Consider the following 25453-nt stretch of genomic DNA (forward strand, 5'->3'; position numbering starts at 1 on the left):
CATTCCTGCTGGACAAGGGATAACAGCACCAGGGAGAAAACTGGGCAAGGACACGTGATAGATACCCCAAATGCAAAACAGTCAATAAACAGAGAAAACAGTTTCCCCGACATGGCCGTTTCAAACTCAAAGAAAAGTTAAATTTCACCCACTAGCATATTCATTGTACTGGCTCTCCCTTCTCACTCTTCACAGGCTGATGAATCATTTGACTGGTAAAGTTAACAATCAACAGGATTCTCCTGTCTCCACATTTGCAGCAGGAAGAGAATGTGAAACTAACACTAAACATTAAAAGGAAGAAAGGGAAAAAAAAAAACAACAATAACCCTGTTTTGGAGCAAATACCTGACCTGGATGATCCTCTTCCAGGTTCAATGATGACAGAAAAAGGTCAAAATGAGTCTTAAAATATCACTTCACAAAAACGGATACTAATAAAACTACAATGAATCAAACTAAAAAGCTTCTGCACAGCGAAGGAAATCATCAACAAACTAAAAGGTAGCTTACTGAATAGGAAAAAAGATTTACAAATGACAGTTCCAATTAGGAGTTAAGGACATGAATGAACATTTTTCCAAAGACATGGCCAACAGACAAGAAAACATGCTCAATATCACTAATCAGTAGGGAAATGTAAATCAAAACCACAATGAAATCTCACCTCACACCTGTCAGAATGGGTAGCATCAAAACAAGAAATAACAAGTACTGGCGAGTGTTTAGAGAAAAGGGAAACATTGTGCAGTGTTTGGGCAAATGGGAATTGGTGTAGCCACTGTGGAAAACAGTATGGAGGTGCCTCAAAAAATTAAAAACAGAAACACCATACAATCCAGTAATCCCACTTCTGGGTATTTAACCAAAGAAAACAAAACCACTAATTTAAAAATATATATAACACCCCCAGGTTTATTGCTGCAATATTTATAATAGCAAAATATGCAAGCAATGCCAAGGGTCTATCAATGGATGAATGGATGAAGAAAGATGTGGTGTATATACATACACGCACAATGGGACTTTACTTAGCCATTAAAAAAAGATGAAATCTTGCCACATGTGGTAACATGGATGAACCTAGAAGGTATTATGTTAAGTGAAATAAGTCAGACAGAGAAAGACAAATACCGTATGATTTCACTTATATGTGTAATCTAAAAATCAACAAAGTTGGGAGGGTGGGGAGGGGTATAAGAGGTGAAGAGGATTAAGAGGTACAAACTTCCAGTTATAAGTACAAAAGCACAGAACAAGGTATAGTGAATATGGTAATAACTCTGTATGGTGACAGTAACTATACTTACAGTGGTGAGCATTTTGTAATGTATGTAAATGTTGAATCACTAAGTTGTACACCTGAAAATAACACTGTATGTCAACTATACTTCAATTTAAAAAGAACTATACTGAGTCCAAATCACGGTTGCCAGAAGTTAGATATGGGGGAAGAATGTTAATATGAAGGGATAGTACAAGATAGCTTTCCCAGGATGATGATATTATTCTGTATCCTGATCATGGTGATAGTTACACAAATCTATAAGTGTGTTAAAATTCATGGAACTGTACTTCTCAAAAAGTGAATTATACTATGTAATTTTTTTAAAACTTTTATCTTTTTTTAAAATATTTATTTTGATAGCACCAGCAAGGGACAGGAGAGAGAGAGAGGGAGACAGAATCTCAAGCAGGCTCCGTGCTATCAGCACAGAACCTGACACAGGACTTGAACTCACGGACACCGAGATCATGACCTGAAAAGAAATCAAGAGTCAGATGCTTAACCGACTGAGCCACTCAACTACCCCTAAAAAACTTTAAAAAGGATACATACACAAAGTTATAGGACCTTTACTTACATTCCCCAAAAACTAGAAACAACTCAGAAGTGCTTTAAAGGATGAACAGATAAAAACACTATGGTGAATCCACACAGTGGAATGGTACTTAGTAATTAAAAGGAACAAAGAATTGATATATAAAACACTGATACACTGCAAAGATATCATGCTAAGTGAAAGAAATCTTAAAACATTACACACTATGTAATTTTGTTTACATGACATTATGAAAAATGCCTTATGGAGACAGAGAATGGATTGATCAAAGGGGGAGGGAAGCACTTGACTACAAGTCAGCAAAAGGGAATTTACAAATTTACAATTTTACTGTAGGTAAATTTTAAAAAACTAAACAAGTTGAAAAGTATATGGAAGGGGCACCTAGGTAGCTCAGTCTGTTAAGTGTCCAACTCTTGGTTTCAGCTCAGGTCAAGATCTCACAGCTCATGGGACAGTGTGAAGCCTGCTTGGGATTCTCTCTTTCCCTCTCTCTGCCCCTCCCCCACTCACTCACTCTCTCAAAATAAATAAACTGAAAAAAAAATTATCAAATATGTCACATAAGGCTGAACAACAAAAAAAAGATTCAAAATAAACATGTCAAAGATGGATTATATACCATCAAAAGACTGGCAGTAAACTCTGAAACAATTTAAATGTAAAATTTTTAAGTTTAAAAATTAAGTTTAAATCACTGTGGTATATATGTGATTATAAAAACAATATGTAACTGTCATAAATAATTCCTGAGACAATTATATTAAAAAAAATAATAAACTAGGACTAAATTTGCAGACCGGGTAGGTAAAGAAATGTGGAAGACATACAAGGGTGACCACCCCTTAGTGGTGGGAGAGAAAAAAAAAATTGGTAAATATTTCCTTGCCATGCATCTTTTTCCCCTGAGCAATCTCATCCCACTTTCGTGGAATCAACTATTTAAGAAAAGAAAGCTCCCAAATGTGTGACTCTCACATCTAACTGCTTAATCACAGATTTCACAGTCCATATTTCTCAAAAACACCTTAAAAAGAAACCTGCATCCTACTTTTCATACCCCAAATCAGTTCTACTGATCCACTACTGGTCATGGCAGTTACAGCATGACCATTTACTCACCTGCTGAGCTCAAAAGTTCAGAAGCTACTTTTGATCCTCCTTTTTCACTCTTCTCCCACATTTAACCGAAATCACTAGCACCAGAATCACCTAAGGTATCTATTAAAAATGTACACCAGCAGGTCCTTTATGAAATACAGTTGTCCCTTGAACAACATGGGTTTAAACTGTGTGCGTTTGGCATATATGTAGATTTTTCTGTTAAATACAGTACTGTAAATGTACTTTATCTTCCTGATGATTTTCTTAATACCATGTTTTCTCTCACTTACTCGACTGTAAGACTACAGTATATAATTCATGTAAGATACAAAACGTGTGTTAATCGACTGTTTATGTTATCAGCAAGGTGGCTTCCTGTAAACAGCAGGCTATCAGTGGTTAAGTTTTGGGTGAGTCAAAAGTTACACACAAATTTCCAACTATGGAAATTGGGGGGTGGGGGGGGCACCCCTGACCTGCACATTTGTTCAAGGACCATCCATAGATCAGGTTTTCCTACAGTGGAAGAACCGCTGCATTCCAAGAAGCATCCCAATAATTTAAGCAGCTTAAGGTTTGCAAACTACTGTTCTAGAATTATTATTTCAATATTATTCACCAGTGAGGAACGTTCGCTCAAATAGTTGCCTTGTCTGCAAGGATTAGGAAGCCACAGATATTTAAGTTCACACATAGAAACAAATTACTGACATTTTCTACGTATGAGCTTTCCATAGTAACCAACATAATTTCTTAGAAGAGCTTCTAACTTGGGGGACCTGGGTGGCTCAGTCAGTTGAGCATCCAACTCTTGACTTCAGCCCAGGTCATGATCCCAGGGTTGTGAGATTGAGCCCTGCATCGGGCTCCATGCTAAGTGTGGAGCCTGCTTAAGACTCTTTCAACCCTGGCCCCTCTCCCCTGCTTGCATGCTCTTCCCGTATCTCTTTCTCTACCAGTCAATATTTTAAAAAAGCTTCTAGTAACTTTACCCTTACGGCATTTGAAAAGACATTTGAATGTACTGTCTATGGAAAAATCTGCTAGTTGTCTACTATATCCATTCTCTCTTTTCCTCCTAAAAATAGGACCCCAATTTTCTTCTGCGGTTTGGAACAGAAAACATTCCCCAGCTGTCTTGCCTTTGTGCCCCGTGACCAAATTCTGGCCTACATGACGCAAGCAAAAACAGTGCCATAACTTCAGGAAAGTCTCACGAGTTTCAGAGAGGGTCAATAACAGAATGAGATCAAATTCTTCAATCAAAATCTCAAAGTCCATGCATTCCCAACTCTAAACTGCCTTCCTAAAGTCAGATCCTTCCTATACTTTATACAAGTGCTTAATTTAAATGTACAAATTATGAAAATGTTTCAGGAAGGGAGTGCCTCGGTAGTTCAGTTGGTTAAGGGTCTACACTTGATTTTGGCTCAGATCATAACGGATCATGGTTGGTGAATCTCAGCCCCCTTACCGGGCTCTGCGCCACCAGTGTGTGGAGCCTGCTTGAGATTCTTTCTCTCCCTCTCTCTCTGTCCCCATCCCCTGCTTGCTCACGAGCTCTCTCTCAAATATTTTAAAAAATGGTTCAGGAAGGAGTTTCGGGGGAAAAAAATCTGTTTTCTCACAAATACAAAATAAATTATATTCAAACATTTATTTAAAAGCTGTTTCAAAATCCTAAGCACGTTTTTGCATAAAACTAATGTTTAAAATTAGTGATTAGAGTCCCTCACCAGTTCCTAAATTTGCTTAGTTATAAATGCAGAACTTCCTAGGCTTTGATGAATACAACTCAATGACCTTTATCCCCTGAATATAAAGAACAGGCAAATTCAGAGTAAGAATGACACTTAGGAAGGAAAGAGAAAAGGATTTAATGTGCCTCTGAGACCCTCAAGGGAGTTTGCAGAGTTCTGTTTCTTAAGCTAAGTGGTTGGTTTCCTACAGAATAAAGTTCCTAAACTCAAAATGTAATATTAAAAGGCATTAAAGAACACCCATCCATATGTACCACCCCAAGAAAAAGACCCTACATACAAAAATCACTGTACTCTTACCCTACGCATGGCTTCCTCCTCTTCTTGACGCTTTTCATAATGTGCAAAGTCATCAAAGATTGAGGTGGTATGCTTGAAAGTAGCAATTATTTTAAGCACTTGCTTAGCTTTTTCTAGGGGTACCTCTTGAGTGTCCCTTGAATTGGTAACTGGTTTGTTGTCATTATTTTCTAAGCGAATATGCCGTAACTGGTTATTGGGAACATCTTTGACAAAGATCCATTTAACTTCAAATTTGCCCTTCCACTTATCCTGAGACCAGACACCAGCATATGCATTATAGTCCACAACAGACTTCATTTCAGCCACTCCACAAAAATGTCCACTGCCATTCACACTGAAGAGTAAATAGAGTGGGCCTTTCCCATTCAGGGAACGGTAAGCTGCATCCAAACGCTTATTACCATGCTCAGTACTACACCAGATAGAGTACTTAATGGATCGGTGTATGTCATCCTCAGAATAGCTTTTAATTATAAACACACGTCCATTCTTCAGGTTCCAGTCAAAGTCTTTGGGATTATAATTGTTTATGGCCTTTAGCTTTTCCAGCACTGGATGCACTTCTACACTAGAAGGTGAAGCACTGACAGGAACAACACCTAAACCAAAGTTTTCACCGCCCACTCCATTGTTCTGGTTGAATCCAGCTCCCCTATTCCGAGGAGCTACCCAGCGATTCTGCAGCTGTTGCTGTTGGGGCTGCACTTGGTGAGGCTGGGCCTGTGGCTGAGGTCCTTGTTGCTGCTGTGGTTGTGGTGGCTGAGGCTGCTGTTGAGGCAGTTGGCTTTGCACCAATGTTGGTGGTTGAATTAATGGCTGAGGCTGCTGGATTATAGTTTGAGGAGGCAGAACTGGTTGGGTTGGTGGAGCCTTTACCACTGACCCCTTTTCATCCCAAGTTCCAATATTCATGTTGTGTTTTATAGGAGGTGGTGGCACAGCAGAACCCCCAATTCCCACATTGCCCTTGGGTTTAAGTTTCGGTTGAGGTTTGGCAGGCTTTCTGGCAATGGCAGCCCATGAGGTCGGTTTAGGCGCTGCACTGCTAACTGGGGGCACACTATTGGTTGCAATGCTAGTCATACCACTGCTGCTCAAGGCTGTACCTACAGTTTTTGTCACTGCAGCTGTCAGGTCACCACCAATTTTCAGTCCAGTCATGCCTTGCTCAATACTGCTAATGCCAGGCACCTTACTCAAAGTATCATTGCCAAATCCAGCCTGTCCATCCGTAATAGCTCTCCCAAGAGAACTAGGTGGATAGCCATAACTGCTACTATAAGCAGAACTTTGTGTTGATTGTCCCTGAGATCCACTTGTCCCCCATGTAGAGAAATCAGCATTACCAGGAAAAAAGTTAAATCCATGTTGACCAAGAAATGGAGGGGTATTTCCTAATGCCCCAGGTTGACTAAACACACCATCTGGTATATAATGATGTTCTCCATTACTCATTTGTCCATAGGTTGTCAGATACGGCATAGGTTGGTCTCCAGCCGTGGACCATGCTGCTTCCCCAAGAGAATATGGAAATCCAATGGATGGAGCATAGTAACTAGGCATGTATGGATCTGACATTGGTGGATAGCTGTTACTCTGGAAAACAAAAGATCATAATCAGGAGCGAAGTATCCTCTTAAGACCAGGGGGAAAAAAGGACTCTCAAAGATTAAAAACAAATAGTTTTAAATAAATGAAAACCAAATGCACTTCTTCCAGATAAAATGAAAATTTCAAACCCAATTTTATCAAAACAAAAATGTGCTGGTATTTTTATTTAAAATATTCGTTATAAAATTGCAGGGTTTGGGGGAGGGGAGCGAGGAGGTGGGTAGGAGGAGGATTATTTCTAAGAGTCAGATCCTCTGGCACAATTTAAAAATATCATTTCTACAAAAATATGATTTATAAACTCTGTAGACACAAACTGATCATTTACAGCCAACTTTATTTTAAACAGTTAATGTATCCAAAAACTTACATGCAAAGATCAAACAAATCTGGAATCTATGCCAAATAATAGAGGAATTTTAGAATACCTATCTATATGATGGAATCCAATTTAGCAGTTACATTCTGTACTTTCATTAAGAAACAATAAAAGAAGGGTGGCCTGGGTGGCTCAGTTAAGTGTCCAACTTTGGCCCAGGTCATGATCTCAAGGTTCATGAGTTTGAGCCCTATGTCGGGCTCAGTGCTGACAGCCTGGAGCCTGCTTCTGATTCTGTGTCTCCCTCTCTGTGCTCCTTCCTCGCTGATGCTCTGTCTCTCTCTGTCTCTCAAAAATAAACATTAAAAATTAAAAAAAAAAAAAAAAAAAAAAAAGAAATGCTCACACTATGAGAAGAAAAAAATGATAAGATTATACCTATGGCATGATCCAAATTTGCTTTTTGTTTTCTCTTGCTCATTTTGAAAAAAAATCAAAACAAAATCCTTACTGTGGTTTCTAAATGGTGGGATAATAGGTGCCACTTTTTAGACTCTAATTTCTGAATTTTACCCAATAAACTATCACCTTCCTACTCAGAATTTTAATTTAGAAATAGTGAGTTCCTGCAATTTTTTCCAGAATTACTGCAATTAAATCAATGTTTACTTGTGAATAGTAACTAATGATTCATTTAATGATTTGCCATAAAAGAAAACACCAAATTCTATTTAAAGAAAAAAACCTCAAACTTGTTACTAGCCAATGTAAAAAACAAACATTTTAAGGATTTATTTTTAAATTGGTTTAAGCCAAAAACATGTCTGATAATAGATTTTCACCCTTTGGTTTAGGTATGATTTTTTAAAGCACTGAACAGACCTCTGAATGTATAGAATTAAGCAAAATGCAAGAATTAAGCTAATACCTAATCAGGACAACTAGAAGTCACCTTGCGAGGATGAATACCATTCTGAAGGCTGACTGTTCACTTAATTTACATAGGCATTCTTATTCAAAGTTCCTAGAGCAAAGTATTTAGCTTTTTTTGTTGTTACTCTGTTCCACTCAAGAAAGTATTTCCACCACTTCTCTACCACCAAGAAAGTATATCAATATAAACGTGTGACAGTAACATCATAGATACTACCTGGTATTCACATGACATTCTTTTAAGGGCCTATCATTGGCAACTGACATATTTTATTATTATGAAGTTACTTGTGACACACTTTGCAACTGTCAAAATTGTCCTCTATGAGAAAGTTAACTTAATATTTTGTCTTCTGCAATGATTCCAATAAAACTGATATAAAAATAAGAGAGGGGTGCCTGGGTGGCTCAGTTGGTTAACCTTCTGACTCTGGATTTCTGCTCAGGTCATGGTCTCACAGTTCATGAGTTTGAGTCCCACATTGGCCCCTGTAGAGCCTGCTTGGGATATTCTCTCTCTCTCTCTCTCTCTCTCTCTCTCTCTGTGCCCTTACCCTGCTCATTCTCTCTCTTGAAACAAACATTAAAAAAAAAAATAACTTAAGACAAATAAAAGTTGCATTGAAATTACTAATTATGACACAGATTTATTGAGTATTTCCAGCTATGCTTGGTCTTAAAGACAAAAAAACAATTCTGTCACTTAGTACTATTTAAAAAAAAACAATGACTCTTAAAATATACTTGATATAAGTATATTTTAACTACATTCAGAACGGGAAATAAATGGGTTACTGTTGACTAATTTAGTTGAGTATATTCTTCAACTGTATTAGCTAATTATTACCTATATAATGCTCAGAATATTAATATGAAGGAAATGAAGAACATCTTTGAAACCACAACAGTACTGGCATCGTCGTACAGATCAACACTGGAAATACTGACTGCTATATTTAATACTAGAGAAATTTTCAGGAAAGCTCAAAATCACCAATAATGGTTTGCAAAGAAAAACTTCTTGAAAAAATTAGTAATGATTATTAAACTTACTAGCCATGAAGATCACACACACTCACGTGTGTATAATCTGATCACTAAATTATTTATTAAAAATAAAAGCACTCATAGGGCTTCACACTGACAAGGACGTCCCCATGACAGAAAACTCCAAAAAGCTTAATAAAAATGAACAGGTCAGCCAATATAACACGCATAATAGATTAAAATATTTTTTAAGTTATCTTTTTTCAGCTTAAAGTTACTAAAACTATCCTTTTATTTATTAGTTTATTATTTACTTCACCCAAGCACTTATTGAATGCCTGCTTCTGAAAAACACAGATACATTCATTCTAAAAGAAAACCTACAGTTAAAAAGACATAAAATACAGGGGAGTGAATAAATTCCACATTAGGGAAGAATACTAGAGTGTGCTGAATAGGGAGGTAATCAGTTTCAAAGTCTTAATTTAGAATGTTGGCATTAAATGTGGACTCAGTAAGTCCTTACCTATTGTGGGAGTGGAAACTCAGACCAGGTAGAAAGTTTTTAAAGCTGAACTCTTCATAATCGAATTTTTTGCAAAATTACACCTCTAACTTATGTTGAATATTCTTATTTCACCATCACAGATAAGAAATTTCACACAGTTACATACCAAGTTCCTAACTTATCTGTAACCATAATAATTCAGAGGTTAGCAAACTAAAGGCCAAAGGGTAAATAGGCTGCTAGCTTAGGGGTTTTTTCAGAGTGCAGAGCATAGACTGGATCTGATCCCTGGGCTATAGTTTGTCCACCCTGTTTTAACTGATGGTCTCATCTGTACTCATTCCTAAAAAACCAGAGCCAATTTTCTTTGGAGACTGGGGAAACAAATTTCGCCAACTCTGTTACCTGTGGGGCTGGAACAGGCCCAAACACTTTTGGGTGTGGGGGCTTTTATTAGAGATCTTTTCCATTGTTTTTTTAATCGTAATTTTTACTACTTCACCTCTCAATTACAGACTTTGTAAAAACGGCAAGTTTAAATTACTTTAAAATGCGTTCGGTTAGTCATGAGGGCTACCAAACAGACAGCTCTGGCTAATAAGCAGGCACACTGCTGTCCCCGATCTGATTATAGAGCTGTCCAGTGTTATTTCCACCACCTACACTTCATCAGTATAGTGGGTAACTGGCCTGCTTTCTGCAGTTTATCAAACAACACTAACCATTTATTTTTCCAATTCTTTCAGCAGTTTTAGCCCCATGAAAGTACTTAACCAGATTCTAAAGGCAAGGCTTCATTTTGGGTTCTAGTAAGAACAAAACTATAGAGGGGCACCTGGGTGGCTCCGTCGGTTAAGCATCCGACTTCGGCTCAGGCCACGATCTCACAATTTGTGGGTTTGAGCCTCACGTCGGGCTCCATGCTGACAGCTCAGAGTCTGGATCCTGCTTCGGATTCTGTATCTCCCTCTTTCTCTGCCCCTCCCCTGCTCACACTGTCTCTCTCAAAAATAAACATTAAAATTAAAAAGAAAAAGAAAACTATAGGAAACTTTCAGAGTTTAAAAGATATGGTCAACACATTTTGAATTAGTAGAGCTTCAATAGTAATATTAAAAAAGATGTTCTGCTAAATTTAAGATAAGTTTTTAATTGCTAGCTAAGTGGAATATCAATTAGAGGAATGTACCTTGGTAGTGAAGAGGAACAAAAGTTCCACTTACTAATGATGGAAAAAAACAACTCAAAACTTACTTTCACCTTTTACTTCAAACCTGGTTATAATGAGACATAATCAACTGAACAGTTTATGTTAAAATAATCACTTGAATAGTTTATTCATTATTTGTAAATTGGTCAGTTATAGTGAAATTTTACTATATTCTTTGATAAAGATATGCAATCTTTAAGCCAAATGATGTTGAAATGTTTGATGTTTCCCTCACTATCAAAAAACTATTTGGAAGGGGAAAAATAACAATAGGTAAATACAGGTGATGATGTTGAAATGTTTGATGTTTCCCTCACTATCAAAAAACTATTTGGAAGGGGAAAAATAACAATAGGTAAATACAGGTGATGGCACAATCATTGGCTATAACGAAAGATACTTATAAGAAGAGATCCGCAGACCCTTTACCCACAGCATAAACTTAGAAACACAATCTGGGGAGGCCATTTAACCTAAGGTTGAAGTGAAGTCATGAGGTATCTGAACTCTAATCACAAACCAGGTACTCATCGGCTATGTGAAAGTAGCCAAGTTACTTAAACTCTGAATTTTTTTCTCATCTACTAAAAGGAAATAAAGATACAGTGTCTAAAACACATTAAGTATTCAATCAATGACAGTTACATTTGTGACTACAACTTACCCCTTTAAAATGTAAATTAATCACCAAACACATGATATAATTTCAGACCTAGTCCATATCTTAAGAGTATAAACTGCTGTTGGGATGTAGTGGCTAAGGACACAGACTCAATTCTTTAATCTTTTACTTTCTGTGTCAGTGATCTCTCAGATCATATTTCTCTAACCCTGACTCTTTGGTGGTGAAATGGGAGTAACACCTGCTGGTCTTACCAATTGTAAAGATTTTTAAAATCTACTCTGTTGGGGCGCCTGGGTGGCGCAGTCGGTTAAGCGTCCGACTTCAGCCAGGTCACGATCTCGCGGTCCGTGAGTTCGAGCCCCGCGTCGGGCTCTGGGCTGATGGCTCAGAGCCTGGAGCCTGTTTCCGATTCTGTGTCTCCCTCTCTCTCTGCCCCTCCCCCGTTCATGCTCTGTCTCTCTCTGTCCCCAAAATAAATAAACGTTGAAAAAAAAAAAAAAAAATTAAAAAAAAAAAAAAAATAATAAAATCTACTCTGTTAACTACAAAGAGCTATATGGATATAAAGTATGGGAGCTTAAGCCTTTTACCTTTAGTTTTGTGGTTGTTGTTTTTTTTTTTTTTTTTAATTTGGAAACTAAAATACAGAAAAGATTAAAAGATCTTCCTTAACATTTTTAAATCATTTCTAATTATTATTCCTTAGCCTTATGAAATAGATCAATTGTTCTTCTAGTATCTCTAAGAAAATCTGAACAAGAAGTTCAAGATCACTGCTCTGACTTGAGACATTTTAATACAACTCAATTATAACCAGTCTTTCACTTATAGCAACCTAAGATCCATTTTAACTTTCCTTCCAAGAAAGAAAACTATAAATGTCTCATAAGTTCAATTAAAATGGAAAAGGTACAATTCACCAATAAAAGTACTTCTGTAAGGAGAAAAACAAAAACTTTTCCATTAAGAACCTGAGTACTTCAAACTCCAGAAATCACTTCTGAATTAAAAAGTTAAGTGAAGGGGCACCTGGGTGGCTTGGTTGATTAAGCATCTGACTCTTGATTTTGGCTCAGGTCATGACCTCGAGGGTCATGTCTAGTATACTTTTAATGCTTATGTGTATTTTCTCCTAATACTTTAAAAAATATTATTGTGCTTTTCAAAAAGTATACTCTACACATATCTAATCATAAGGATGTCACAAAAAAATGTTTTATACATGGTACCCAGTTAACCTAAATATTTCATCAACTGTAATTCTTTGTTCCTTAATTCTAGCAGATAACCCAATCCATTCATTCAATACTTAATGCCTACTATGTGCTAGATACAATGCCAGTCATTGGAGACACAAAGATGAACATGGTCTCTGACCTGGAACACTTCCCAGGTCTAGTGAGGAAGACACATGTACACTACAACTTGACAGGTACTATAATGGAAGTACAACCAAAGCAAAACTTTCTGGGAGAATGAGAAAAGAATCATGAAGGGATAGACATGAGTCTGTGTATGTCTGTGTATAAATCACATACACAAATACAAAACAGATCATAAAGGAAGATATTCAGAAAATACTTATTTTTCCAGAAAATAATGAGTCCTATTTCCCCAAGCAAATTAGATGGAGAAAGTTGACCAAAGATGAGAGAAATGGAGCAATTTTAAGGCCATTCATATAATAAACGTATCCACTGTTGTGAAGCTGTGGTTACTCTTTAACATGACAGGGCCACAATCAGACTCGGACTTTAAGAGGACTGCTGAGTGGCAATATAGAATTATTAGTTAGAAAATCATTCCAACAGGCAGAGATAATGCAAACTTTAAGGGCAGTTTTCAGAATAACAAAATTCAAAATATTTTTTACTTTCTTACTCTCCATGCCACTTCTCTGATAAACATGCTTAGGAATTTATTTCCCCATATATACAAGCAGACAAGCTCAAACTTCATTTTTCCAACTTATTCTTCAAATTTGTATGCATAAATTCCATGGCATCTGTAACAGTACCAGTTAAACCTGAATTTTCCAATCAACTTAATCATCAGATTATTCTGAGGAACTTTAGAAGACTAATTTTAAGACCTGAAGGACGAACATTTACTTTCTAAATTACTATAAAAATTATCCCTTAAGAAACTGAGCACTAGAAAACAGAATACTCTACCACAGAAGGCCAACAACCTGTGTTAAAGTATCCCTAGGTTTGATACGAATTAGATCTAAGTATACAAAACAATTTAAATCATTAGCCAAAAACATTCACCACTTTTCCAGATAAAAGATTCATTTTTGTTATTTATAATACTAAAACCAGATGAAGGCATTTAATTTTAAAGATATATTACACATCTAACTGCAAAAATTTTTAATTAAACAATTACTCAGCTAGATCAGTGCAAGGAAATATAAATGCTTGCATAACTGTAATCTGTGAATAATTGCTTGAGATATTTCACCAACAATTCTAGTTTTCACGAACCTGCTTTAAAAGGTCCATTTTAAAAAATTTTCTTTTACCTAGGTGTTATTATGAGTAACTTGAATTCTTGTACTCCTAAGATTAAATTGTGAAACTCCTAAGATTTCAGGTAATTTTCAATTTTTATGTCCAATAAACCCAGTTTTCAACATTCCAGTGTTAGTACTCTTTAAAAGGTAAATGTGTGCCCTGATTACAGATAATTATTTTTAGTATTACAGAAACATAATTGCTAAAACCTGTTCACTAGTACTGACTAGGAGAGGGAGGATAATACACCCTTACTGGCATCAAATTTTAAAACTTCTCTTTAAACAGCATATGAGGGGCGCCTGGGTGGCTCAGTCGGTTAAGCGGCCGACTTCGGCTCAGGTCATGATCTCACAGCCCGTGAGTTCGAGCCCCACGTCGGGCTCTGTGCTGACAGCTCAGAGCCTGGAGCCTGTTTCAGATTCTGTGTCTCCCTCTCTCTGACCCTCCCCCATTCATGCTCTGTCTCTCTCTGTCTCAAAAATAAACGTTAAAAAAAAAAATTATAAAAAAAATAAACAGTATACGAATATACATTCAAATTATAATAACAATTTAATATAAAACCTAAAACCTTCTATTTAAACACCACATTAAAACAAACCTTTGTAGGTATTTTTATCCCAACATAAGGAAACTTTTATGAGACAAACTTAAAATTGGGTTCACTACATAAATACTTTTAATTCTTACAAAAATAATGGTTTTCTGAAACTTTGAAAGTTTTTTTTACAAGTGCAATTTTATGCAGAATTCCAATATATAAAACAGACAAAAGAAGGAAGGGCACAGCTCTGGTTGCTGCATGGGTGGGATCACGGGTGCCCTTCCCTGGTTTTCCCTAGGCAGACCTGAAGCACCTCTGTGGAATGCCAAAAAAACCAATCCTCTAAGCCCCTGTGACAAATAAATTATACAAGATCTGTTACCAAGTAAAACAAGAGGATTCTTACTGGTTGTAATTTTCAAACATTTAAATTCCATTAAAACTCCTTGAAAACAGAGGCTGAACAAGTAAGTCAGAGGATCTTCATAACTGCATCCTTGCTTTAGAAAATCATTTTATTATAGTCGAGTATGAAATCAAGTAGCAAAAAAATTCAAATATTTAAAATTTAAAACAATATCAAAAATTTATCTGATCACGAAGACCTTTTTGAGAAAATATCTACTATACCTCATAGTATCAGAATTTGTCAAAATAAGTTGGCAAACTCAAAAAAAGTTGGAAACACTGCCAGAAGAGATGTTAACCGAGATTACTGTATGGGCCCAAATATAATAGAATATCGTATATATTTCTTTTAAACCTTGCACTACAATTCAAAACAAAGATCTTCCTCTATTTTCCGGTGATAGCATTCTTTGACAACCTTCAGGTGGAAAGTAAATATCTGTTATTGAGATCAGAAAATTAGATTATTTAAGTATGGAATGAATTTTTTCATTCTTTTATGAGCAGCCAAACTTTCATAGATTTTATCACCCATTTTTATTTTCTCATTTATTTACTCCCTCCCAACATAAGCTAGGAATGTAGATCAACAGATAGGAGGGGGTGGTTAACAAGAAATGACCAAGAGGTAGATCAGATTGAACATAACCATGGCGCTCCACAGTCCTGAAAATAATCTTACATACCACAAATTGGGAACTAGTTCTTTTCAAATTTTCCCTACAACTGTAAAGGTCTGCAATAATATTTGGTTCCTTATTCTTTTACAATGTAAACAAAATCTAGAGGTTAAGATTTCAAGGTACATTTTTCATCTACTGTTTTTTAAGCAAAACAACAAAAGCAGTTTTCATTCCAAAATATTCTCTCCCAAGACACTAGTTAACAATGAAAGTTTCTTTTTTAAATGTATTGCTAGTGAGGACATATTTTTATTAATAAACAAACAGATGCAGATATGGTATATAGAGACCAAAGAATACTCTTGTTTTTCAATGCTGAAATCTAAATTATACCTGTTTACAAATTCACAGGATTATTTGTGAAAAATCCAAACATAAAAGAACCTCAAGAGTCATCAGTTATTTGATTTTATGAAATTCTCCAAGCCTATAACACAGAAGGCGAGCATGTTTATAAAGTCTTCTATCCCCTACGTTACCTAGTTGTATTAAAACTTTAATTACCAACAAAACTCAAATTGGAAAAGAAAACACTATATTAACCAAAAATTTCAGGCATAAACTAGCCCTTTCCCACAAATGTGTAGCTAATTAAATCTTGTAATTTGCTTTGGCTATAAAGACATGGCAGCGACATTAGAAGGTTAAATTCAACGTTCAAAAAAAATCTAACCATACCGCATACAAATAATGTCCATCTTCAAATCTTTGTATTTCGCACTCTAGTTTCAGCCAGGTAGAATTTCTAAAGAATTCTCCTGTACCACAAAGCTGCAACTGCTATTCACTATTATGCAGGCACACTAGATTAATACATGTTATGGTTAGCCTCATTCAATTAAGACATCTATTTGAAAAATCAATTAATACTAATGTAAGTTTAATTTCCTAAATATGGGACTGTCAGACTTACCTGATTTGTCTGGCTACTTAAGTATGGCTCAAAATCATCATCATTTACAGCATCTTTTTGATGAATCGAACCGTTTTGTACTGAAACTAAAAAATATGTTTATATTAGATGTGTGGTAATTACCTTTATGAAACTGACAGAATAACCTAAAATTTTCAGTATTTTTCAACCAACTCAGAAAAAGTTATCCTGAGTTGTTCTTTTCATTAAAAAATCCTCTTAGAAATTTAACTTGATTTAGATACAAATATTTATGTGTCACCAAAAACTTACAAAGCTTGTATATACCCAAGATTACATAAACTATATACACCTCCCATTACCAAAAACATAATGTAAACACCCCAATATCAACATGGTAGTAAGCAATTAAATTGTTGGAAGGGTTCCCTAATATTATATTTGAATCTAAAATAACTTCAAATAGTGTTGTAGATCATAGAATCCTGAATGTTCTCTACCTTTATTATATCTTTATATTAGTCCAATAAAGGCAAATAAAGAACGAAATTAACTTTCTTTGTAACTAAAGTCAGAGTAAATGTCTTAAAGAAAGTGGCTAAAGTTCACTGAAGCAGTTATCACAATGAATAAATTATAAAAAATCTAAAGAAAAGGGGCCTTAATTCTAAACCAAAATATTATAAAGACTTTCACTTGGAAGCACAAATAAAGTTAAGACACTAAAGAGAACCATGGTTGTTCTTCCAACACATAAGAAAACCAGAGAATAGTTTACAATGCCTTATTTGTTCAAAGATCATTTCCAAAAATGCTCTATAAAACTGTCATTCTGACTGCTGTCTCAGAGGGCTTTTGAATACAGACTAGAAGAAGGTCCTGGGTTCCAATCCCAACTCTAACACTGAGAAGCTGAGTGATATCTAGTTAGTGACTCAGCCTCTCTAACTCTCTCTCTTTATACAAAGAGGTTATTATTAGTACCTACCTCATTGATCTGAGGATTCAATGACAGTATTCAATAATCTTGGATATGATTTGACATAAAATATTACAAGATCCAAATAAGACTAAAAATTCTTTAGGACCACATAAACAGAAGCTTTACAAGGCTAAAACTTGATATAATGACACTGTCTAAATATACTATTCTACTTCTGAAACACATGCGAGATGAAAAAAGCTGAAAGTTTCTAACGGATGTTGACTAATCCCTCAGAAACAACAACAAAAAAAACCCTGCAGTATGTGAAAATTTATTGCTTAAAAATACAGTGTCACAAAGTATTATAAATTAAAGCTGGGGGTATGGATTTAAGTTGTGCGTTTCTCTATAGCATCATTACATTTTGATTTACCCTAATTTTTCCAAAGAGTTTAGATAACCAAAAATGTAGTATTATAAGCTGACAGTGGCACGGGAGCAAAGATAGGTGAAATACCTTAGTTCTTTGCCACCCACTGAGTAGGGATGATCACTCAAAGAAATGATACTACTCTGTGAAGCCTTCAAAGTAGACCTCTTATGATACTACATTGCCCTCAAATATCAAAAGAGCAACATGAAGGTCACCTTGATCCTGGCTCCACCGGGGTGGTTTAACTGTATTTGGTAAGGATTGCAGTAGAGCCAAGGTTGAACTAAATATGCTCCCTAGAATTTAAACAGGTTAACAGCCACTAAAACCAAAAATAAAGAGGTGGTACCTTAGGTTATTTCTGCTGGGCTAATTATTTCAGCCCACAAGATTCTAACATACCTGTTCTCCTTTACCACCCCTTCATCAAAGGGGTCTGTCTAGTCTCTCTTGAAAAAAAATCTTCACTACACTATTGGACTATTACACTAGTACATACTATTATCTGACACAGCTACCCATTTCAAAATTACAACTATGTATTTCTTATATTCATTAGATTCTCAGAAATTTAGCCCATACTGCTCATATAATAAACAAAAAAAAAAGTACCCCCTTAAAATCTATCTACATGTATATTACAGTGCTATTCTTACTCATTTCCATTTCCTCCGTTCTATTCTTTCTCTTCTAATTCTAAGATGCTGAGACTAAGAACAAAATATTCTCATGTACTAAGTAAATATACAGTCTGTGCGTAAGTGATGCATGAATATGTCTAAAAAGTCCTAAAAGATAATTCAAGGAGTACGTCAATCTAAGGAAAAAAATATTTAATCAAAAGTACTGCACAAATACTGACAAGCGATTTGCATTAAATTAGAATCTGAATAAGCTAGCCCTTGAGTTTCAAAACCATACCTTTCCTTAAGAAATTCAGCTGTCTTAAAGACTGTCGTTTTTGAACATTACTTAATGACAAACTAATGTCTTGGAACCTGAAAGCCATTAAATAGTAAAGAAATCCAAGCCAGTTCCATAGTCTGTACAAGTTCTTCAGGGAAAAAAGAACAGATGACTTACATGATTCTTCGCCTGTTTCCTCTGCTCTATGAAGCAGAGTCAAATCAAGATAGAACATGGGCCTTAGGAGCCAGGTGATTCTTTGCTCTGGTCCTGACTACATCAAGTTAGGAAAGTCAACAGATCTGTGCATCATGTTTTCCCACCTACAAAAACAGCGACAATACCATATACCCTCTATCTCCTTACAGGAATGTTTTGAGGATTAATAATAAAATGAAGCCTAAAATGACAATAAAGTGCTTAGCAATCATTTCCAGAGGGAGTGTGGGGAGAGGACACAAAAGAATACTGCATTTTCTACTACTTTTCTGAAACACTAAATAACAGCCAAATTCAACCTAATTCTTTTAACCTGCAGTTGTACCAAGCAATTCTGTCCCTCTGTTGGAAAGGGATGGGGAGAGAGGAGGGCAAAGATAAACTCCTTTCCATGTACTGGTCTATTTTTACACTTAAGGCACAGGAGAAAGTTGGTAGTAAGACTACTAGGAGTATGGGATCTGACACTTTTATCTGTGGTGCCTGCGGGAAAAGGAGAGGTTCCCTTTTATCCTAGCAAGCAAAACTTCTACTTATTAATAAATAACAGTGATATAATATCAATTTTAAATTACAGACCGATATAAGTAAATAACTAAAGGACCAATAGTTAACTAGCCTTAAATTTCTACTAAGCTTCAGTACTACCCTAGCCACGTATAATAAAAGAGTTCTAATATTTAATATAAGGAAAATCTATTAACTAAAAAGAACTCAAACTTCCAAAAAAAGTACACCCAGAATTACAACGTATACTATGAAAGCATTTTTGCCTTACAAAGAGATTGATACAGAATTCCTTTCACATTTTAGCTGTTAGTGCATAGCCTTAAGGATATGCAGGGAAAAAAGCCTTAGAAAATCAAAAACACTAAAGACAGGTGTTAGGCTAACACTGTCAAATGAAGATAATTCAGAAAAGAAATACAGCATCTCTGAAATTATATTAAGTCAACTGAAGAGGATTCTGCTTTCAGAACTCTGACAACTCCTCAGCAACATATATTTTTTCTGTTTGAGAAGGTCTGAATTCAAGTTTAGTACTCATATTCTTAAACCACTCAGGCTGTAGTTCAAGAAAAATAACTTTGCTTTCTGCTTCACAAAAGTAAACAGAATAACTGTAAAACACTTCTACTAGCTTGAAAACCAAGTCAGCTAAGGCACAGGAGTTTTTCTCAAACACACACATAGCTACTTGTATCAGTTCACTGGAGTGCTGCCTTCGCCTTGTAATTCTTCCTGCAGGGGCATAAAAATACAAGTAATGTATATGTGTATTTGTGCGCTTGCGGCATGTACCATTTTAAAGCATCTTAAATGATTACCAATACTTTTAGGCCAGTAGAGTTTTTCCCTCCTGCCATGTCTTAGAAAAAGTCTCCCTGCACCTTAAAAATAGATGAGGTGAGGCAGGTGAAAATAAATCCAGCAAATAAAATGGCCACCAGAGCAGTGGACTCCCGTAATTGTCATTCCTCATAACACACAATAGGATTTACAGCTAGAATTACCACTTTCGTTTTATAGATAGAAGGGGAAATTCTGACCAAAAGGTGCAATGTGTTCAGGCTCACTTGGCAAGTCAGTAGCCACAGGAAGTATTAGAACACAGGTCTCCTAGTGATCCCAGTCCATCGTTCTATCCATGGATAAAACTATGAACGGGACAATAAGGGTGAAAAAAAGAAAATTTCTTAGAATAAAGAGCTATCCACATAAATACTTTTGTGTGTCTAAATACATCTAAAAGAGGTAACACTGATGGATCAAAAAAATTTTAATAACCAAAAAATATTTATAGTCAATATGCAATAGTGTCATAGGTAATTTATAACTATAACATCAAAGATACCACCTAAGTGAAATGACTATATCACAGATTAGTTCAGTAATGGCTTACAATGCTGTAGATGCTTTATGTTGTTTTGTCAAACAAGTATGTACTTCATTGAACTTGCATACTTACCTTAGAGCAGGTAACACAAAACACTTAGCATTTCAAATAGCCTTGCAAAGTGCCACCTCCCCACAGATCTAGGATAAAATAATTTATGCTAGGCAATAATGACCACAGATTTCATATATCTCCAAGTCTATATACTTCCTCATGAGCAGACTAGCAAAAAAAAAAAAAATTAATGGATCATTCTTTTCAAATTTACAAATGAATATTTTAAAACATTTAAAATAAACAACATCGAATTGAAGTTTATGCTTACAACAGAAAATAATTCTAAAATTAAAATTTTACCTCTAAAAATTAAAAACTGAAATTTCTAAATACGTACATACTCCCCAAAAATACATCCTTAATCAAAAGAAATTCATGGTGAATTCATGGTATCTGATACAGTGCCATTTATCTGGTATGTACAAATTCTCAAATAAAATGCACTACAACTCAAAGAAAATTAACTGAGCTGAGTACTCAAAACCTATTCTTTTCGAATTTGCAAAGGCAAATAAAAACGCTAAGAGTATAAAGAACACCAATAAAGACTGTGAGCTTGTATCTCAAAAGCTACTGTACATCTTATTTTTTAGGTAATACCATACTACTGAAATAAAAAACAGGAAACATAATTCTATTTAGTCTGATATCAAGGCCTATCACAAAATGTTATAAATATATAATTCACTGTAATGTTAATTGGCACTGTCCCAAGAAAGCAGTTATTGTTCTATACTTAATAATGTCACATGATTAATGTCATAATGTTTCAGTCAGTTGACTGTATTTTCCATATTAAGAGACACAAAATACACTTATTTTTTTTAATGCTTTACTTTCAATAGTACTTTTTTTTTTTTTAAAGACTAAATCATATCACCGTAGCAGAAACCTCACAAACTATTTCCTTCTCAGTCCTTTCTAAAATACCAGCTTCAGTCACACCTTGCCACCAGGACTGCGCCTGTTCAGTTTTGATCTCTCTGGTGTTACTGCCTCACTGCAACTGACTTCAGTAGAACCAGTGATTAACAGTACAATTTTCACTAACGTGACATGGAATACAACTTGAGTTGCATTCTCCAGTGTAACCTAGCAATGTCGAACACCATGTCCACTTATCTGCACACATTTGTAGAAATTTTTGTGGCAGAAGTTACATAATACAGATAAATTGCAAAATTAAAGACATGTCACCACATTCCTAGTACCTCCTTAACTGAGATACAACGAAGAAAACTGTTTCTCCTGCCACTCTGGTTTCTATGAAAGTGGCTTCAAAGCAAGAGAACCACAGAAGTTTGGGACAGCATTTCGCTGCTTTAGCCATGATGAATATTTCTCTAAACATACATTTCAAAACACACAAACCAACCAACCCCCCAAAATGGTGCAAAAAGGCCCTCTCAAAGTTTAGAAGTCACATCGAACCAACATTAAGAAATAAGAGAAAAATATTCAAACTCACCTTTATTTCCTTGCCCTTTAGGTCTCTGCGCAGCAAGACGGAAGGTGTGATAATGAGAAGAAAAAAGAGAGAGAAAGTGTGTTAATCAAAGGCATTATCAAAGACAAGTTATTTTCAACAATCCGCGTAGGAGTAAAACCCACCACATCCTCCATAGCCTCCAATTTCCCAACCACCCCCAGTCTTTAAACCTCCCACCCGCCACTCAAAACCCGTCTCCCAGACCTCGCCTGGTCTCAGCCCCACGTCGGCCGCCCTCAGATGTGCCCTAAGGCCCCCTAGGAGCGGTCCTTCCCCCACCCACCGCGGCCCCGCGGCCTCCCGCCTCGGCCGCAGGCTCGGGGGCAGGGCGCACGCCCCGGCCCGGGCGGCAAGACCGCAGCAACTTGAGCCCAGAGCACCGTTATGGGGCCGGCAGCGGCGGCGACGGGGAGGAGCCCGAGCCCCACGCGAGGGTGGAGCTCCGGGGCTCGGGCCTTCGCCGAGCCTGAGGCCTCTGCTCCCTCACCTGATCCACGCTAGTGGCTGACATTCTTCACCGCAACCCGAGAGCTGCTGCTGCTGCCGCCGCCGCCGCCGCCGCCGCCGCCGCCTGGGCCTCTCCCCGTGCACTCACAGCAGTTGGCTGCCGCCCTCGGCCGAGTGACTGATCCAGCCGCCGCCGCTGCCGCCGCTCGCCGAGAAGCCAGAAAGACGGCCTCGCGCTCGGGGGTCCGTGGAGGGGGCCCTTCTGCTCGGCGTGCAGGCTGCTCTTCCCCCTCTCGCTCTCCGCTCCTCGGGTCCACAATGGCGGACAGACTCCCTAGTCTCACTTCCGCTCCGAGCCTCCCTGACCTTCCGCTCTCCACTCTGACGTCCCTGCTCACCTCGCTCTTCCTCCCCCACCCACCCGCCTGCTACCGACCTTGGCTCCGCCTGCGCGTCGCCACGTCACCGGAGACGGGGACCGCGGGTCGGCCCCTGGACGCAGGCGCCGGGGAGGCAGTGCGCCTGTGCGGCCGCGAGCGCCACCTTCCAGGGTCGCTTCTGCGGCTTCTTTTGGTCGGGCTCGCATGCTGCGGGGCGCGCGGCGGGCGGCTGTAGCGGGAAGCCGGCCGGAATGGGATGCCAGCGCACTCTGGGCAGGAAGTGCGGCTGCCAGGGATTGCGGAGCCGGGCCGGAGGCGCAGGGCCGGCGGCGCCCTCCTTATGACGGAGAGGACGTTGGTGGGTTGCAGCGTCGCAGCCACCGCCGCACCGCCCCGGGTGCGCGAGCAGCGGTGGCAGGGCCTCCGCCAGAGCCTCCTGAGGCCATCCACGGCCACGTGGGCGGCTGGGTGAGTCAACCACCCTCGGGACAGAGTTGCTGGGCCTTCCGCAAGAGTTCGCACGTGCAGCGAAAGTGGCTAGGTCAGAGCTCTGGGCACTAACACTTAAAAGCAAATAGGAGGTGCGCCGGCAAGTGTTGGTTCTCACCAAAACCCAGGCACATGCTCAGAATAACTCACAATGCTTCCATAACCTCTGGAGCCAAATTTACCACCCAATTCCTACACTTGTGTTCCCCTCCCCTAATGTTAAGTTGATTTTGTCGAAGAAGTTACCTCGGCAAAGGTACGCATAGTTATGCGAAGCTTTTCAGTCGAGAAGTTAATTTCAAAAGAAACTGGTAAAGTTACTCTTTTGCAAATTGGCAAAACGAAAGTAGCCGATTTGCAAGATTTTGAAACTTATGTTGAAATAATGTCTTTGCAATAAAGACAAAGATTTCTTGCCTAACAGATATAATGCGGACTCTAAAAAAAGAAATAATTTAGATTAGTAAATTTTTTCTTTACTTAAACGCCGTCAAATAAGTGATAATTGAGAAAGTATGAAATTGTTGAATGATAGGATTCATTTTGTGTTTTACACTACAACGCATTTTAGAAGCACTGAGAAACAGAACTGGAACTTATCTTGAGAGTTTACTGCTTCTTGTAAATCACCAAGAGGCATTTTTCATATCAGGGCAGCTTCCCATACTCTGTTATTTTGCCACAAGTCCCAGGGACTCAGGTGGAATTTCAGCTCAGGTTGATCACTCTTGCCACTTCCCAAGACTTCTACCCTTCCAATTACTCTTCTCAATCTGCGGTGTACCCATTCTTCATTCCCATACAGAACTTTATGGCGTGCAAGAGTTTGCTGCTACATGCTATGAGGGGGGAAAGAATCTACAAGAGGAAGCTTGTGAAATCTTACAGGCCTTGTCCTTAATTATCTTTGTTGAAAACAATGGCTTTGGAATCCAACCCACTGGAGTTTGAATTCTCACTGGGCTAGAATTAGTTGCATAACCTTGGGAAAGTTACTGAAACTTTCTAAGACTTAGTTTCCTAATAAATAAAGTAAGGTCAGATATGTACAATTCCTGGCAAAGAGTGAGCTTCCAACAAGCATGGCCAGTTTCAGATTCCTTTGCTAAACAATTACCAGAATGGTGGGAATAGCTTTCGTTCATTGAGTGAATGTTCATTATATGTCAGGCACTGTAATTATTTAAATCCTCACAGCATCTTTGTGTTTGAGTTCTGTTGCAAAAACTAGCACACAGTAGGTTAAGAAACAGAATAACACAGCTAGTCACTGGGAGCCAGGATTTAAACACAGGCAGTCTGGCTCCAGAGCTTGTGCTCTAGCCACCATAAAATACTGCCTAATGACATGATGTTGCATGAGCTTTCTGTTCTCTTTCATTTCTGCTCTTCAACAGTCTCCTTCCTTGCTTATTGCGCTTCCTAGCACTGAGGTCTGAATTTGCAGAATGGAGTGGTAACTACCATGAAACATAAGCCCATTTAATTTAGTATTAAATATTATTGTTTGAAGTACTTCAAGGGAACTACCTTAAATCATCTCTTCCAGAAGTATGCAGATGAAATTTTCGAAAATTTTTGGAAAATGCTGCTCTAGAGTTTAGATTCTAGACAAAATTTGACTTTTCTACAGGGCCACCAGTATATATCAGGCTCTTGGTAAACAAAACACTCTTCAAAGCTTGGAAAGGAGTGGGTAGGTTAGGGTTCAGCCCCCATTTACCCGTCAGCCATCCCGGTGCCTTATCCAGTAGACTTCTACTTCTCTGTAACTCTAAGCGATAGACCTGCATTTCTGCATGACTTTTTCTATCAGTTCAAATTAGGTTCAGCTGCAGGTGACATCAAGTCCAAAATAACAAGAACTTAAGCTAGAGGTCTGTTTTTCTCATATATATATATATATATATATATATATATATATATATATATACACACACACACACACACGTGCATATGTATGTGTGTATATATAT

General features: G+C 37.6%; 2 protein-coding genes across 10 annotated transcripts in view; one reads left to right on the forward strand and one right to left on the reverse strand.

Moving 5' to 3' along the window:
• YTHDF3 (YTH N6-methyladenosine RNA binding protein 3) overlaps positions 1–22985 on the reverse strand; it is a 40222-nt gene extending 17237 nt beyond the window's left edge. The window contains exons 1-5 of one of the 7 annotated variants that reach the window (XM_045455125.1): positions 22757–22985; positions 22141–22165; positions 18677–18822; positions 16275–16360; positions 5009–6607 (exon numbers count right to left, since the gene is read on the reverse strand). In XM_045455125.1, the coding sequence (XP_045311081.1) occupies positions 5009–6607; positions 16275–16360; positions 18677–18734 (1743 nt within the window). In that variant the 5' untranslated portion in view covers positions 18735–18822; positions 22141–22165; positions 22757–22985. Of the gene's footprint in view, positions 1–5008; positions 6608–16274; positions 16361–18676; positions 18823–20687; positions 20707–22140; positions 22166–22365; positions 22589–22648 lie in introns of those variants that run through there. The other 6 variants (XM_045455123.1, XM_045455127.1, XM_045455126.1 and 3 more) reach the window with 6 other exon arrangements.
• A 207-nt stretch (positions 22986–23192) lies between these two features.
• Positions 23193–25453, forward strand: part of TTPA (alpha tocopherol transfer protein) — a 60814-nt gene continuing 58553 nt past the window's right edge. For 2 of the 3 annotated variants that reach the window (XM_045455130.1, XM_045455132.1), the window contains exon 1: positions 23245–23456. In XM_045455130.1, coding sequence (XP_045311086.1) covers positions 23245–23456 — 212 coding nt within the window. Of the gene's footprint in view, positions 23457–25453 lie in introns of all 3 variants that reach the window. The other variant, XM_045455136.1, reaches the window with a different exon arrangement.

This window comes from Leopardus geoffroyi, chromosome C3, assembly GCF_018350155.1.
Source record: "Leopardus geoffroyi isolate Oge1 chromosome C3, O.geoffroyi_Oge1_pat1.0, whole genome shotgun sequence".
Taxonomy (NCBI): domain Eukaryota; kingdom Metazoa; phylum Chordata; class Mammalia; order Carnivora; family Felidae; genus Leopardus; species Leopardus geoffroyi.